This window comes from Ptychodera flava, chromosome 2 (assembly GCF_041260155.1).
Source record: "Ptychodera flava strain L36383 chromosome 2, AS_Pfla_20210202, whole genome shotgun sequence".
NCBI lineage: Eukaryota > Metazoa > Hemichordata > Enteropneusta > Ptychoderidae > Ptychodera > Ptychodera flava.
The window spans coordinates 46,067,501-46,086,367 of NC_091929.1; the positions used below are offsets into that span (position 1 = coordinate 46,067,501).

General features: G+C 37.5%; 1 protein-coding gene across 4 annotated transcripts; it reads left to right on the forward strand.

Annotated features, from left to right (window-relative positions):
* Positions 1-3,271: 3,271 nt before the first annotated feature.
* LOC139148792 (uncharacterized) lies at positions 3,272-18,342 on the forward strand. 4 transcript variants are annotated; one of them, XM_070720241.1, is made up of 5 exons: positions 3,272-3,326; positions 8,290-8,422; positions 15,240-15,386; positions 17,472-17,658; positions 18,038-18,342. In XM_070720241.1, exons 3-5 carry the CDS (start codon positions 15,255-15,257, stop codon positions 18,040-18,042), a joined length of 324 nt encoding a protein of 107 aa, XP_070576342.1. In that variant the 5' UTR covers positions 3,272-3,326; positions 8,290-8,422; positions 15,240-15,254; the 3' UTR covers positions 18,043-18,342. The 4 variants fall into 4 exon arrangements, with proteins under 4 accessions (XP_070576342.1, XP_070576349.1, XP_070576338.1 ...); XM_070720248.1 differs by lacking the exons at positions 3,272-3,326; positions 8,290-8,422 and adding an exon at positions 8,490-8,543; XM_070720237.1 differs by lacking the exons at positions 3,272-3,326; positions 8,290-8,422 and adding an exon at positions 13,151-13,419 and having other exon boundaries at positions 15,105-15,386; positions 18,038-18,341.
* Positions 18,343-18,867: the final 525 nt, after the last annotated feature.

The window sequence follows — 18,867 nt, forward strand, 5'->3', positions numbered from 1 at the left end:
TACACCACACGTAATCGACAAAATATCGGAGTGTACACCTAAATAGCTAACAAATTGGCTTCTTCCTGTAAGGTATGATTGAAACCACTTAAGTGACAAATCAGAAAGCCTGTAAACAGAAAGTTTTCTCAGCAAAATGTTATGATCAACAAGATCAAAAGCTTTACATAAATCTAAAAACAATACACCACTATACAATCCTTGATCCATATTCTGTAAAAGCTGGTCAGTTAACTTGACTAAAGCAGTGTGACAAGAGTGATATTGTCTAAAACCAGATTGCGAGCTGACAAAAAGATCGTTTGAATGCATAAAATTGTACAGACTAATATAAACATGTTTTTCTAGTATTTTAGAGAGAACAGGCAGAAGTGAGATAGGCCTATAGTTGTTTACATCACTCTTAGAGCCTCCCTTATGAATCGGAACTACTTTAGCACATTTGAAACAGTCGGGAAAAGTACCACTGGTAATTGACAAATTAAACATTTCTGTAACAGTTTCTGCAATACAAGAAACACCAATTTTCAAGAGTTTGGGAGAGACATTGTCGTAACCAGCTGATTTACATTCACTTAGTATAGAAAGCTGCTCTGTGACAAAATTAACAGAAATCGGAGGAATCTTAAAATTGGCCATGGTAGCACCAATTTTTGAACTAACCCAGTTATCAATAAGAACCATGTCAGGTGAAGCATTGAGACTGGAATGATACTTATTAACAATACCTGTAAAATGTGCATTGTAAACCTTAGCAATATTCTTATGATTGGTTAGCTTTTCACCCTTATACAAAATACAGGGACTTTGTGAAAGAGAATTATCATGAGAGAGAATATCATTTATACAACGCCAAATAATAGACGGATTTCTAGAATTGTTCCTGAAAATGTCACGATAGTGCTGACGTTTTGCATAGGAAATAGTGTGTACAACTCTATTTCTTAAAGATCTATAAAGTAGCCAATCATTGGGAGACTTGGATCGGGTAGCCTTGCTGTCAGGTTTCTGTTAACTCGGTGTGCAAATGACGACATGACAGATAACCGATAGCGTCCGTGTCACGACGTAATAAATAACATAACAATCACAGTACTATCACATTAGTACATAATTTATGGTTCCATTACTCCCCCCACCACCAGCGCCTCCTCAACAGAAAAACAAACCGTGTAATCGTTTTACCGTAAGACCGAACCCTAAATATTCAAACGAAAATTGATGTAATGGTACATGACAATAGGCTCGCACACGCCCGAACTACATCTATTTACAGTTTCTTCAGTCTGCGTGGATTTCATCCAAAAATTTAGAAGAAATTTAGAAATCTGTTAAAATGTCTCGTGTAGGTTCCATTCCATTTCAATGAATGACCATTTCGGTTGATTAGTCTCTCTCTCCCTCCCTCCCTCCCTCCCCCCACTCTCTCTCTCTCTCTCTCTCTCTCTCTCTCTCTCCCTTCTCTCTCTCTCTCTCTCTCTCTCTCTCTCTCTCTCTCTCTCTCTCTCTCTCCCGTACTTTACGAGATAATGCATTTGTGTCCCGTATGTTGCTGCTTATTTGTTTGTTCATTTGTTACCCTCGCGGAGATTCTGTAATTTTATCCCATCTGTCTCTGTTAGTTTTCCCAGTCAGCGATTTCTTTTTACTAAGTCGCCGTAAATTACAAAGAGACGATGATGTGCCGGGTGGTTTTACACATATCGAATGTAGCTCTTTTAAACATGTGAATGAAAAAATTGGAATGATTCATGCAATGCCGTTTGGCATTTATATAATGGAAAAAGTGATGCATATGTTTTTATTATATCTGGATTTTACTCGACATCATTATTTGCAAACTAAATTCTACAGTGATTGAGCGTATGCTGAAAGGTTTTTGCGCAGCCAGAATGACTTTCCTTCATATTTTAGCTGCTATGATATGAGAAGAAGCAATATTTCTCACTCATACTACCAGATCCCGCTCACTGTGTACTTTATACAATACATAAAATCGTTCGTAGCATAGATGTACTAATTACAAAACGAATTCTTTTACGAATAAACACAACGACAAATTTACGTGTTCGTGATGATAGTCTGGCAAATTACAACATTTACAAAAATTCGAAGTAAATTTGTGAAGAGGTTGGATTAGAACATCATTAACATTATCACAAATAGCAAATGTATTTTATGATCACAGTGTGCCTATCAGTGAAAATATCGAAAATTCCAGTGACTCTTGATCTTGTTACCATGCAGACCTTGTCAAAGCTATGCTATATAATACTTGTACTTAGGCTGTCGCTTCGTTCAGAACAAACTGCTTTATGAGTCCTTGCTAGGTGGACGATCTCACGGGAGTTGATGATATCAATAAAAGCTCTACAGACCTACCTCTGATTTATCTTTAGGTTGTCTCGCTCAAAATTAAACACACTTTAAGAATTTTATTTTACGAGAGTTTAAAGTATTGTTTTAGTCAACAGACGATAAACAAACGTATGACTAGAGTATGACGTAATTCTTATCAGCCTGCTTCTTTCCTGCTTAACATGCAGTTTGGTGTTAGAAAGAACTACTCTTCCAAACAATTTGCTAAAACAATTAAATCGTTGTACAATGTATTTAACACACACACTCACACACACACACACATACACACACACATAAATACATACATACATACATACATACATACATACATACATACATACATACATACATACATACATACATACATACATACCTACCTACCTACCTACCTACCTACCTACCTACCTACCTACCTACCTACCTACCTACACGCATGCATGCATGCATACATACATACATACATACATACATACATACATACATACATACATACATACATACATACATACATACATACATACATACATACATACATACATACATACATACATACAGACAGACAGACAGACAGACAGACAGACAGACAGACTGACAGACAGATAAACACGTTATTTTTTATTTTATTCATTGCAGAAGCAAGGAAACAAATGGATACATGTTGAAGAGTCGGCCTCCGTTGCCGGTACCTCAGTCATTTTCTTGTCAGCGGCTGGTCTTTGTATAATGTTCGAACCAAATGCCAATTGCAAGAAGAGACATGAAAAAGAACTATTTTTATATTTCTGAATTCGGCACCGTGTCACCAAATGACATTGACCACAAAGAAGGTTGATTGTTAAGTTGTCGGCACTTCTTTTATCATCGCATCTAGGGGCTCCGTAGATTTTTTAGACAATATTAGGGGGTCAGTCTCAATCCCTTTCACTCTGCAACAACAGCTCTCTACCCGACATCATATCAACAAGGTTAGTATTTAACCCTCTCTGTGTTTTCTATGCATTTTTACTTTATTCTTGCAATTTCACTTTGTCTTTTTATTATCCCGTACGGTATTAAACTTTTTCACTTATATGAGTCGCAAAGTGTTCTATTTTGAGTTTTTCATTTCTTTGCCAGCAATTAATTTGTAACATTTATCCTGTATTTTCCCCTGGAATCAATTTTAGTTGTCGTAACATCTTCATTGTGTTTTATTTATTTCCATTACTGTAACCATGAAAGAGGCAGTCTGTGCACTACTAAAACGTTGGTTGAATAGAGATTATTCTTTAAGATGGGAACTCTGGTTAAGCACACTTCTTTCTCAAGCATTTTATCATTGTCTTTGTGTGCTCCCTAATCCGACGGGAGACTTCTAAAGATGTAGTTGTACTGACTCTCCTCTTCGGACTGTACGATTTAAAAAAAAATAACGCACAAAAACCAAAAACAACTAGAAAATCACCCAATTATAGCAGCATCGAAACAATAAAATAAAGATAAGCAGAGTTCGCGTTTACGCAAAAATCGTGCGTATTTACGCATTGAAATTGACTCTCTACGCATTTGTCTCATCGTAATGCGTTTTCTATACGCAAAGAATAACACCGAAAGCACTCTCCACGACTAAGCTTAGGCGACAACCAGACGAAATTTGTTGCAACACATTTCTGTCAATCACTCATTTTGTGTGGAAAGTTTCGGATTCTCTGGGCGTTGTCTGAAAAATCGGCATCGTAGTCCACACGTTATCACGTTAGGCACGTTATCATGTCAGCTGTGCCTATGAATTACATTGCTAATTTTCAGGCGAACGATAGTTTCTGAAAGTGAGTGATTGACAGAAATGTTGCGACAAATTATATAAGTGCCAACCGTGCATATGTCGCGTCTCGCTGTTCCCAAATTTTGATCAAGCGCACATGCAGCATGGCATCGAAGCGAGACAAATCTGTTTTCTTTCAACTTTGCTCTACGAGTCCGTGAAAAAAATGATTCATCGGTAGAGCTCGTCGGAATCCCGATAAATTTTGAACACTGCAGAAGTGTCTGGATGGTAACTGGTCGTTCAGGCACCAAGTCGTTTCGGCCCAAGTCGTTTCGGCCTCTCACTTTCCGGCCCAAGTCACTTCGGCACTGCAACCCAAGACGTTTCGGCATCTGTGTTTCGATTTTTTTTTCAAACTATTCAGTAATTGACTGATCCGTCATATTCGTAAGCGTGACCTTTGCGTTCTGACCAGTACTTTATGTGCATTTTGTGTGAATTTTGCCGTGCTGTTTCGTCACCGCTTTCAAACTTTTGCCGTGTCGGCGGACTATTGATATCGATAAACTTGTGTCACAGATTTGAAAATGATATGAAGTTTTTTCTTACGGTCTCTTCCCATGTTCTCACAAATATTAAAGCATGTACGTGAATGTTAGTTGACACTGTACTTTTTAGAACTTCGATTTGTAAGATTACGCTCCAGCACTAGTTCCCACAGGTAGCCTTCAGCGGTGCCGAAACGTCTAGGGTTGCGGTGCCGAAACGTCGGACAAAGGGCCTGAAATTCGAAGGCCGAAACGTCTTGGGCCGAAACGACTTGGTGCCGAAACGTCCAGAAACCGTCTGGATAAGCTGCCATAACTCTAACTTTTGGGTTGCCCGATGTGTTTTGACGGTCGCATGTATACCCTTCGCTGTTACGTTTCAACATTGTTCAAGTTGTTCGTTAAACTGTTTTCATTAAAATAATGTTACCTCGTACAATCCGAATATGTTGTGTAGGTTTATTCAACGGCACATTGTATTTTGCAGTCAGTTTTTTCATCAATCGAGTGCGGAAGTGAAATTACGCACTCAAATCCAGCCATTACGCAATTTTAGCAGAGTAATGCGTATGCCGTACGCGAGGAGAAAAAGTCACCGCGAACACTGGATAAGCATATAAATAAAAGTGACAATAACACAGCACATTACCTTATATGGAGGAATGTAAAGTGAGACGCATAACTCTTGGTATGAACAGTTACAAATATTAATGTCATATTGACATACCATACTCTTAACAAGCGACCTAGAGGCGATATAGCTCGCTGTGTTATGTAGGGAATAACCATTTTGATACATGTGTTGATGAAGAAGGTGGAAATCTTTGATAGCTCATGTTAAAAATAGCTGCAAAAATACACAAATGAAGATTTCATAATAATTTGAACACATGATCGCATTAAGATCATCCCTAAGACAATGCCAACCAAAGCTATCGGACGGGTACTTTTTGAGATTCAAATTTTTTTGACAAAAAATGACAAAGCTCTCTCAAAAATCCTTGAAAGACATGTATATAATGGATTGTTTGATTACTTGTCTACTTCTAATCTACTTCTTGATACTCAGTCTGGCTTTCGTAAGAATTACTCATGTCAGACAGCTTTAATTCGTTTGACTGACGAAATACTGCATAATGTTGAGAATGGTTATTTGAACAGTGTACTTTTGCTGGATCTTTCAAAGGCGTTTGACCTCATTGATCATTACATTTTGTTAGCAAAATTATCAGTATATGGATTATCAGATGGTGTAATGAACTGGTTTAGATCCTATCTGTCAAATCGTTATCAGATTGTCGAATATATGGGCAGTTTATCAACCAAACGTCATGTAACTGCAGGAGTCCCACAAGGTTCTATTTTGGGACCTTTATTATTTATGCTTTTTATTAATGATCTTTCGTTATCTGTTGACTCCTCTTCCTTGCATATGTACGCTGATGATCAAACACTACTTACAAGGGGTAAATGTATTGGCGAGGTTAATGAGGCCACAAATAGGGATATTCGTCCCATCTCAAATTGGATGATGGCGAATCGTATGCGTATAAACATAAGTAAAACAAAGTCTCTTTTAATTACAACCCCTTACAGGTTGAATCTTATAAATGGGACTGATAACCAGTTGTCGTTATATATTTCTGACATTTTGATTCCCCAAGTTCAATCTGGGAAAATTTTAGGTGTGACACTAGATGAAACTTTATCATGGGATGTTCATATCGATACTTTGTGTAAGAAATTAAGTATGCGTATAGGTCTATTACGTAGATTACGATCATATATCCCCTATGAGTATCGTATGGTGCTATATTTTGGATTGTTCCAGAGCGCTCTTGACTATTGCTGTATTGTCTGTGGTAATGCAACCGAAAAAAATATTGATAAAGTTTTCATTCTTCAGAAACGAGCATTACGTATACTTTTTGAACTCCCCTTTGACTTTCCATCACAGGATTTATTTTCATCTCTGAATGTTATGTCAGTTAGACAGCGTATTTTTTACTTTACTGCAATTTTAATGTTTAAATGTATGAATGGTGTCTGTCCACAATATTTATCAAGCTTATTTACTCTCAACTGCAATGTTCATGACCATAATACGCGGTCTGCATATCACCAGGACTGTTATGTGCCAAGGTGTATTTCAAAATCTGGTCAACGTAGGTTTCATTTCCGAGGATCTAAAGTATGGAATGCTTTACCTACAGATATTAGACAGAGTACTACCCTTTATACTTTCAAACGTAACTTGAAAGACTACATAAGAAGGAATGTTTCCCTGTAGTTGCGTCTCTTGTACGCATGTCTGTGATATGTAGTTTTCTTCTTTTTTTTCCGAAAGAGCCCCGATGAAAATTACTGTGCAGTAATTCGGCCGCTCAATAAAGTGTAAATAAAATAAAAATAAATAAAGATAGCCCTAAAAATAACATTGCAGATTTCATCACAATTTCAATATATCGCATTTAGATGTCTATAGGAGCGTGTATACCAAATATCAAAGCTATCAGATGAGTATTTTTCGAGAAACAAATTTTTTTTGACCAAAAATGACAAAAATTTCCCCAAAAATACAAACTTGCAGATTTCAACATAATTTCAATGTATCACATTTGGTATAGTTTTAGGAACGGCTATGCCAAATATCAAAGCTGTCAGATGCGTAATTTTTGACAAACATATTTTTGTAACACTTTATTGTAATGTCCTTGAACAGTTCAATATTTCATATTTTGTTCGGTTCGATGGTCTTATTCCTCGTGAATGGACAAACCAAATTTAAAACGTTTTTTTGCTGATAAATATTAAAGCTTCTGTACTAAGCCGTTGCATGAGGCAAGTTCAGTTTGGAAAACTGAAGATTGCTTTGTAGCGCTTCTTTGCGATTTAGTGGTTTACGAGAAACTCCGTTCCGACATAAATTAACAAAGAATACATTAAGACAACTACAAATTATCCAGCCTCTGCACTGAAACAAGCACATCTTCTTCAGTAATTTGCCTGTGCTAGACGCGTCCTTTCATAAAAAGTAGTCAACTAAGGGGGTTCTAATGTTTCGACAGTCACATCACGCACCGTAAAGTGCCGAGGTTTTGATTTAAAAAATAGATATATTAAAGGACAGACTTCAATTGTTAATTGAACTGAATAAATTCAATTGACGAAAACTGACATTATGAACATCTGTCCAAGTCTGATTTATAATACCGTCTGTCTGCGTAAATAGACATTCATTTTGTTATACATTCTGTCAACATTTTCTTGGTGACTAGGAAATCCATTAGCGGTAAATGGCGACACCAAGACAAAGTAATCAATATCAAAAGGTCACTTATTGTCGCAGTCGTTGATACCACGTGGCAAATTCCGAATGTCCATGCTTTGGAAATTTTTCTTGGTCATATGTTCATGTGTTATTAAAATGACAGTGAGAAATAGGAACCGTCGCATGAATCGAAAATGACTAATTCAACAAAATGATAGCGGTATTTTGGTGATAAGTGATGTAAATAAAGAGAGATTAATGATTGAAAAAGATAAGATGTGAAAAAAAAATTCAGAAGCAAGAAGAATAACAGCTCCGTCAGCAATCACAAGTATTGTCTATCTTTATTAATCTTGCTTCAGGACGTAATTTGTATGCTGAGTGGACGGTCAACGTGCAGCATTGGTCCCTATTTCTTTAACAAATGTCTGATGATAGGTTGCTCAGAACAAGAATTTACTGAACTGTCGTTCAATGGAAAGTCACAGGTGAAAGGTAATAGCAAGGCCTGGAAAAAAAGTAAATAACAAAATGGTTAAACATTAATACATATGAAATTTTATGTTAAAAGTCACAGATTGGGTACAATTGCTGGAAAACAGAACATGCATATCAGGTGAGTAACCTAGGTGTGGTGATTGAATTAAGCTCCCTCTATTATCTCACCAGTCGTGCTGCATATTATGGTATGTCTCTCTGTGATCGCTAAATTATTCTAAACTAGTAGAGCAATTTTCCCTAGACTCAATTATCAACCTCCTGCAATACATTTATTCGATGTTTCCACCTTTTGTCATTTAAATAGGGACAAAATTGCCAATTTCCTTTGTTAGAAAGTAGCTGACGCTTGCTCGTTTTGTGGTAAACGGCAACATGGTTCTGTAAGGCAGTAAGAAATATGTTTTAATGGCATGGTGAATGTTTTCAAGTCACCGAGGTCGGTTGGTTTTGATGTGTTCCGCGCCGACACAAATTTTCATGCAGTGAGACTTGAAGCAAGTCAAGATCAAGACGTGCCGACTCACACACCCAACTCACACATGCACAGTGGCATTGTCTGAAGAATTTGGATCTGATATCAGGTATCAGGTCAATAGAACACAGGGATAAAAACTTGAAATACTGAAATTTTAATTTGTGTTTGAACAACCTGTGCAATGCCACGGAGCTAAAACAAAATAACAAATTATTGATTTCAGTCTAGCCTGAATGTTATCGGAGGTGTGTATATGCGACATCTGCCGCGCTCTGCGCGTGCGCTATGGTCTGCGGTTCCACAGTATGGTACAAGCTAAGCTGTATGACAAGAGAGACAATTTCGATTTTGAAATTATGAACTATCCCCACTTGTCCAGTAATATTCAGTCTGCACCTGCTTATGGTGTGTACGTGTCTTAACTTCTCAGATATTGTAGAACTTGTGATTCCTGGTACACAGGTTTTCAAATGAGACACAGCTCATTTGCATCAAAAACTAGTAAGACAGAGATACACACCAAAAGTCTAGTGAGGACTTTTAAAACAAGTTATATGGTCGATATGACGACATTGTGGTCAAATACGGCACCTTGGTCACTAAATGATTAGCGAAAGCATTCCCGGCTTTGACTTATTACAGTGATTCATACACTGTATCATTTCCTACAACTTAGACAATTTTGGGACCAATCCTGACGGGTGTAGCATGCTAGCAGGGTACGCTTACCCATTCCGGACACCTGGTACCACCACTAGCTATCAGTGGTTCAGGGTGGTCCTACTTAAAATTGTAAATCACAATTGTCCCATGGACCTGGTAATGTATTACCTTGAATGGAAATGAGTATTGGACCAGTTTAATGTCATATTGCTTTGTTCAGCGCGACTTTGTATGTACTTCTGTTACCTAAACTATCTCAAAATCAGACAGCAATTGATAGAACCAAGAACAACAATACAAAACGAAGGGAATGTCTGTATTGAACATCAAGTCTTTGGCGAAGCGAGCGTAATAATCGCTCTTGTTTGTTTTGTTTTGTTTCTTTTCCCCTGTAGAGCCTTTTTATAAGTCTGGCACCCTAATATTTTCTTTTTGAAGGTATGCAATGTACATATTATTTCTATAGAGAGGCGAACTTTACGCTTTGTACATCTCTACAATCCTTTGCTTGACGCTTGCACTTAGAGATTTAGTTCCTCTGAGACTTTGACGTACGGACTTGAGTGAGAAAGCCATTGTGTTTGACTGAGATGGACAACATCTTAGTAGAAAGCTGATCTTTCTAAACACTGATACCATGTAGAAGTATAGTGATTAAACTGACATCTTAATGACCAAAAACCAAGGTCATTGCCCAGATTTAACAATCTGAGGGTATGTATCGAGTAGGCGAACTAGTATTGATACGTCATAAGTGTATGATGTATTGCAATAATTTGTGTATCTTGATTGAATACACTGCCAAACTGTTCGACACCATCAAACACCTCAGGTTTAATATACAAATGGTAGGGCTTTGTTGTAATCTGTGGTACTGCCTGACTTACACATAAAGCAGGTCCCCAGGTCTTCCTCATTGGACATAAACCGGTCCTCAAATTTTGATGAGGCTTGCGCTAATTTCTGAAAATATACTGATTCCAGGTATCTTGATTCTGCACCGAACGACTGTCCAATATTTTTCAGTGCAATCCGATGTTGTAACTGAAATAAAACAGCAGTTTCCAGTGGAGATAGCGAGCTAAAGAATGGGAAAACTGGATCTAACTTAGTGATGCAGTTTCTCTCTACTTTCGCCTTACCATCAATTAATCTCCGAATGCTGTCTTTAAGTTCGAAATATACAAAATCCTAATCCAATCAAAACTGTTTAGTTCGTCGCTTGAAATATCTATAGGACAAAATATTTCCTTTTTTCTTTCCAGCGGGGTCGTTGTTTTACTTTTGTAAAACAAATATACCGTACTCCCTGAAAACAGTCTAGAGTCAACCAAATTATTGCGAATGATTATCTAAAGCTTCGACATATACCTTAAAATAGGTGATTTGATTTGACACAGCAATACATAACATCGTAATGGTAATCATATGGTACACAATTGGAACTAATTTGGTATAATTGGATTTTCATATTGTTCAAACTTCTCAAAAGTGTTAAGTGCCCTATAACTGAAAGTTGCAATATTACAAATTACACAATGAAAACAAGTGTGTAACTTCAAAAGAAAGCCAATGAGATTACATTTGTAGATTAAATCGATATTACTTCACCATCCAATTATCCCAATGGATCATTGTGCATATTGCATTGCCTGGTCAAAAGGGAACTTACAATGATATTCTGACATGCGCAATGTCATACAATAACTTCCACGTCATGGCCAGATGTTCGTATTGCCAGTGTCTTATGGAAGTAACTGTTCATTTGATACATATAACGGAAGGAGTCTCATGCAAATACGAACTGAAAGTCGAGCATTTTACTGAAATTTAAGGTTTGTTGATAACAACCAAATCACTACAAACTATTCGACCGACATCTCATGTACCAAGAAACATCATTGTACTTGTCATCAGTGGAAATACACACTCAATCACACTCAATCAAGTTTCTTGATTCCTACTCATCTTCTCTCTGGACAGAGCCATCATTACAGAAGGTTTTTTTTCTCAGACATAAAAATGTCTGACAAACCCCGTGGGGTTTTGCAAACCAAACATTTTACTTAAAGGAGCAGAGTTACATGTGATGACGATTTAGACCAACATCACATTAAATGCACACCTCACCCTGATATACAAAGGTTTAACAAATACTACAGTAAAAGTAAAGAGTGAACTAAATAGATTTGGGATCTAACGCCAATTTACAAATCATTTAACATATCAAGCTCGATTCCAGCTTGAGTAGCAAACACTCAATCAAATACAAGTGGTCAATCTTCGTCTGACAGAAAAATTGTGATGGTAGTCAAATTTTAAACGACTACGTGCACAGCGTATATTCTGCTTTGTTGCACAGTCTTTCAATTGATGGCGGGCAAATCGAATTCGTCGATTAGTTGGAAGGTCGATACTTGTTTCTTTCCCAAAACGAAAGTGCGCACGACTGGCTTGCGTGAGGGCTCTCTTTCCGTGCTCGATGTGCGCAGTGAAATCGCAGACCTTGTCGGTGGCGGAATGCCATAATACGTACGCGTTGTATACCATACAAATGCTCAGTAAAAATCCGACCATGGCCTACACGTTACTCATGATCCAGCTAAGGTTATCTTAAGGCAAAGGCTTTGACACATCAAGATACCAGATGAAAGATCAATTGCACTAATGTGAGGGCAATATACACCTACAAGGACAATAACAGTAACTTATAATAATATTTCCATTTAGTTTATTCTAGAAGACAGAATTAATACATTTTTCAAACCCCATGGCAACGCTGACTTTAACACTCTGAACATTCATCCTCAGTTGCATGCTTGTGAAAGCTGCTTTACGAATGTGGTAGAGGGCGTTCTTTCGTTCGGGTAATTCCTTCTGAACACAGAGATGATTATCTTAATTGTACACTATCAGAACGCACAGGCTGACAATTACCAACCCCGTACACATACAATCCTCAGCTGAGGAACAGTCTAGTGACAAAAATATAAACTTTCACAGATTAAGATGACTACCATTGTTGGATTGTATCGTTTAAAGGAGGTATTAAAGAAAAAAAAAGAGACATTATAGCGTACAATTTACTGATAATCAGTGCAATAGCTACCCTGCATGTTGCCATATGGTGAGGTCAAGCACATCGCTCAAGGCGTTCAGTGGTAATTTAACGATAAAATCGGATATTGTCATTGATTTAAACATTATCGACATCCTCCGCAGAATATCGGCAGCATTATACGCACGATTGAACGACTGAAACAGGTGTATGGTTGAGATATCGAGCTATCAGGCAGTGGTTTGTTTTTTGTTGTTATAACATTGTACAGGTGACCCAGCAACAGAGCGTGAAGAAACTCCCTTTTCCTCCGCAATGTATTATTAACCTCGGTCGTACTGGCTGGTATTGTGTCAAGCATAGAACTGTCTAATTCCCTTCGAGGCTGCATTATTCTGACTCCAGACTCCGTTAATCCTGTTGACTATTTGTCAATATTAAAAATGGCGTCATAAACAGCAGCGTGTGGTACTGCTCAAGATTTCAGGAATCCATTTTGTAGTAACCATGGATACAGATCGTGGTATTGAAATGCGGTACGGCATTTAATTCCGGGTTCCGCATGTGTTTTGTGCACCTGCGCACTACACTGCGATATTAGATTTCGTTGGCATGTTCATCGGCGACAGCACAAGCAGTTCTTCCATTTACAAGCGTTTTCAGCAACGGTGATGGCTCAATTGCGAGTTATTTAATGTTTCCTTGAGCGTCCCTAAGCGCTGCCTGAAACAACCATTGCATGTCTGATATCTGGTGACATATTTAGCCACAATTTGTCAAGGGCTAAGTACAAGGGTATGTAGTAGCATATTGTCTATACATCGCTGTGAATTCTGTACGCACGTACGGTCAGATGAGAGTATCGTATGTCATTGTTTGTCGTGTGAGCGTTATTTTTCAATATCTGTTTCCCAGGTAATTATACGGCAGATGAATTGACGATTCATTTAACACAAACAACGGTTTTTCCAGATTGTAGCAGCAATTTTCGATCCAATTTCAGTGACCCGCATGCTGGGCACAATCCAGGCATGACTCACTTCAATACATGTCACAATACTGCAGGGAATTCGATATAACGACTGATATTTTACACCTATTGTTCAGTTACAAATACAGCAGTCAGCAGTCATTCTTTTTATTGTTTTTTTCTTCGCAAGGTAAGTAACTCGCAAGAGGTAGAATTGTCAGCAAGGCTACTGTATTTTTGTTATACGCGAGTTTACTCTGCGGAAAAATGGCGACTTCTGTCAAATGGACACATGGTGAGACAGATATGCGACCGTTTATTGTTGATCCTCGGGTCCCCTACAAAGCGCCATCACAAATATTAGCTAATAATAACTAGAAGCAATCGTTATGTGTCCTTTCAAGCGCAACAAGGGGCTTTAACGAGTAACAGCTCGAGGTAGACAGTGAGACATATTATGAACAATGAGTAGGTCCATCGGTCTTCGTCGCTCTTGTGAACAAAACAGTCAAGAGTGCAGAACCAAAACAAAAGAAATTATCTATCCTATTAAATTCACCGTCACTGAGGTTCACTGTCGGAGCTTTTATAGCCCCGTTGGTGAAATCAAGGCAGAGGAGGTTTTGACTCAAGTGACTTTGTGAGAGGTGACTGCATTTTATAAGAGGTGATAAAATTAAGTAATTTCTCTGTACTGCTCTTTTTATTGTTATCTCTGTTATTTCAGAAATACAAATGTGACTGACTTTCGGTAATATAATCTGTCTGTCCCCTGTCTTATTGTCTGTCTGTCTGTCTGTCCGACCTCTCTCTCTCTCTCTCTCTCTCTCTCTCTCTCTCTCTCTCTCTCTCTCTCTTCTCTCTCTCTCTCTCTCTCTCTCTCTCTCTCTCTCTCTCTCTCTCAGTCTACCTGTCCGATCGATAGCAATTTACATTTACATGTGTTATATCGGCTTAATAGGTTTACTTCGATGTTTACATAGTAATTTTATCCTTATGAAAACCTAAATTTCTCTACCGCAAAATATTTAAGATGAGCCCCCACAGTGGTAGATCAGAAAAGACATGTATAACTTTTCGAAGTCTTAAAATTGACTTAGTGGCGCATTCTACCTTTACTTACCGAAATTAAGGTTTTTAAAAGTTATATTTTTAAAAACTTTGCTCAAAGGCAATTAAGATTAGAAAAAACTAATTATAACAAAATACAGATATTCAAAATGGCCACTATTCCTATATTATCTCTGTGGGGAAAATTAATACAATATTTTCACGAAAGCAAGATGGTGAAAGTTCTTGTGTTCGACAAACTTTAATGTGTGTAAAAAGCAGAAATAGTCCAAGAAAGTATTGGAGAAGTGTCTAACTGTTTATGGGATGCATATTACTGTACCTTGGTGGCTCGATAAACTTGAAGTCATAACCTAATCCACACTATGTATCTGGAATGTCTGTGTCACACACAGTGCAATTAATAGTTATTACTACATTGTACATTTTGTATTCACAGGGCAGTAACGAGAAAACGTCATAGTCGTCACTTGTTGTCTACACCGTCGGGGTCAGTTTAGATGACTGAATAAGAAGAGCATATGTAAGAGAAAACCCAATGATAAAACACCAAAGTCGCCTTTTATTTCCATAGGATTCAAATATCAAGATGAACTACAGAGAACGGAAGATCTTGAAGGAATGTCTCGAACGATTTCAGAAGGACATGTACGTACACAGCGTGCTGCAGGTATTACAAATGAGACTGCGATTCAAGGAGACTGACGTCAAGAAAGTGAAGGTAGGCAACATACACTGTACTTTCATAGTGAAGGTAGGCAACATACATTGTACTTCCATAGTGAAGGTAGGCAACATACATTATACTTTCGTAGTGAAGGTAGGCAACATACACTGTACTTTCATAGTGAAGGTAGGCAACATACACTGTACTTTCATAGTGAAGGTAGGCAACATACATTGTACTTTCATAGTGAAGGTAGGCAACATACACTGTACTTTCATAGTGAAGGTAGGCAACATACACTGTACTTTCATAGTGAAGGTAGGCAACATACATTGTACTTCCATAGGCCATGACTCAATGCGGTGATGATGTTGTGTTCCCATATACAGTACAGGTATACTCTATGTGAGTTGATGTTGTGTTCCCATATACAGTACAGGTATACTCTATGTGAGTTGATGTTGTGTTCCCATATACAGTACAGGCATACTCTATGTGAGTTGATGTTGTGTTCCCATATACAGTACAGGTATACTCTATGTGAGTTGATGCTGTGTTCCCATATACAGTACAGGCACACTCTATGTGAGTTGATGTTGTGTTCCCATATACAGTACAGGCAACACTCTATGTGAGTTGATGTTGTGTTCCCATATACAGTACAGGTATACTCTATGTGAGTTGATGTTGTGTTCCCATATACAGTGCAGGCACACTCTATGTGAGTTGATGTTGTGTTCCCATATACAGTACAGGCACACTCTATGTGAGTTGATGTTGTGTTCCCATATACAGTACAGGTATACTCTATGTGAGTTGATGCTGTGTTCCCATATACAGTACACGTATACTCTATTTGAGTTGCGCCAACGTCGCGCCCGCTTTTACGTTATGAAGACTCTTTTGTGGCATATTGTCTTCCTTTTGTACTATGCCAAAAAAGTAATATCTCTTCCTCTTGGCGAACAACTATCGAAAGTCACTTGCCTTTGATTTGAGAGCCACCTCAATATGATTTGACATATAGCAAATTAGGAATGGTTAGCAAGTTAACAAGATATCTTAGTCTAGACACAGAATGAAACACACATACTGAAAAGTTGTTGTCACTCCCCTTGTTGACAACCCGATCGATATCCTTGTCGTAATGATTACACATGACAAAATTGAATGCCACGAGGAATTGGTCAATGTACTTTCAACAAAATTAAAAGTGCAGTTAACATTACCAGCTTCGCAATTCTGTTAAAACTATAAAATAGCCTTGTTTCCGACGTACATATTTCTTTTTACGTCTTTAGTTGTTGTGAACTAACTATTAGACTCGATATGAAACGGATATCGATCGCGAAAGCTGGAGACGTGTTCAGTTGTCAATCTGAGAAACAACTAGAAAATTTGTCTGGTGGTGCAATAAATCAATGTCAGGCAACATGTTGATAGGTTTGCTTTATTGATTGTGGCACTCTAGAGGGCGCGCTTATGTTACGACGACGTCCGCCCACATTGCAGTGGGAAGCAAAATAACAGCTTCTATAATGTCAAAGAAAAACTCCACGTGTTGCATCTTTTCCCATTATTTTATTCTGGCAATAAATTCTACTCCTAGTCCTAGAAATCATAATGAAATGCACAGTACTCAACTGAACTGCCAGTATGACCTTTATGTGTGTAATATCGCTATTACATAGGGATTAGAATTCGGTAATCAACAATAACATTATACATTGTTCATAATTAGCTGCGTTTGAAATGCTAATTGCTTGTATATTATACGAGGATTTATAGAGTGAGATGATGAAAAAAAATATCAAAAGTACCCGTATGTATTTCTCCCGTAAACAGCGACTATCACTGAGCTGCAATTAAACCTTGTATTTTTGTTATCCATACAGCCATCCACTCTCACATCGAAATGGTGATATATTTTATTGTAACTTCCTTAAAAGTTATAACGTCATTAATATGTTAAACAATAGGCAATCTCTTTGATTCGTTATTAAGAGCAGCTATATATATATATATATATATATAATATATATTATATATATATATATATATATATATATATATATATATATATATATTTGAAATCGATATTGACGAATCACTATGGAAACACTCTCATCCGTCCCCTAGGTTTACCGAGACAACTTCAGTCAAGTTCGATCACTATTCAACATTCTCAAGAGAAAGAGGATACCCCTGACAGAATTCCAAACAGTCCTTGAAATCACGGGACAGCCTTACCTTTCTCAATACATTCAGTCAAGACGTGAACTTCATGAAGGGATGCCAATGACGCCAGGAAGATTGAACCCGCGGAGTAAGTTCGTTCTACCTACCTACCTACCTACCTACCTACCTACCTACCTACCTATCTATCTATCTATCTATCTATCTATCTATCTATCTATCTATCTATCTATCTATCTGTCTATCTATCTATTTATCTATCTATCTATGATCTATCTATCTATCTATCTATCTATCTGTCTATCTATCTACCTACCTACCTATCTATCTATCTATCTATCTATCTATCTATCTATCTATCTATCTATCTATCTATCTATCTATCTATCTATCTATCTATCTATCTATCTATCTATCTATCCATTGATCGTGATTTGTTGACATCTCAAACTTTCTACCCGTCTACCTATTGTCACTAACGAGATTTCTTCCTCATCTTTTAATGACAGTTTAAGTAAATAAAGCAAAGAAAACCTTATGTCAAATGAAGACGACCTCGCCAGGCACGGAAATTTAGGAGGACGCCACCTTGTGATTGGAATGCAATCGATGCTACAACTGTACTAGGCTTTACTATCGGTTTCCATGTGTGGCGAGTGAGGCAGAATTACAGAGAGTGTTCGCAGATTGAAAAAAAAAACATTTCAACTCCTTTGCTGGAAACCATCATTTTCACAACTTTATCAACCATTGATAAGTTTCTTTTTGTGTATTTTTGTAAACGAATAAAAGAAATACACATAATGCAAGTTTTCAGAGTCACCTTTTAATCTGCAGTCCCATTACTGACTGGGATTGATGCTTTAGATAAAGCTGTAATTCAATAGTTAACATCAAAGAATCGTGGCAATAAGACTATTTCCATTCTGCTAAAAAGGAGGAAAACTTAATAATTTTGCATCACACTACAACAGTTTTGATGATTTCGAGGGAATAACTAGTCTAAGTTCGAACACCTGTGAAGTACGCATGCATTTTCAAGTGAAAACTGGGAAACAAGCCGTCCATGTGTCACTCAGCGATATACAAACACTTTTTGATTGATTTCTTTGATTTCTACCTTACAATATGTTTTCCGTTTGTTATTTCCTATCCCAAACATTCAGAATGATACTTTTGTATCAAGCTCTAATGCCTTGCAATCACAGTTTGTGTACATGTGGTTTAGCCTTCGCTGGTTTCATGATAAGGCCAGAAAGAAAAAAAAATATTGTTTTTTTTATTTCGGAAAATTCATACTTCTGCATTGCAAATACTTTAGTACCGCCCCTGGCGGCGC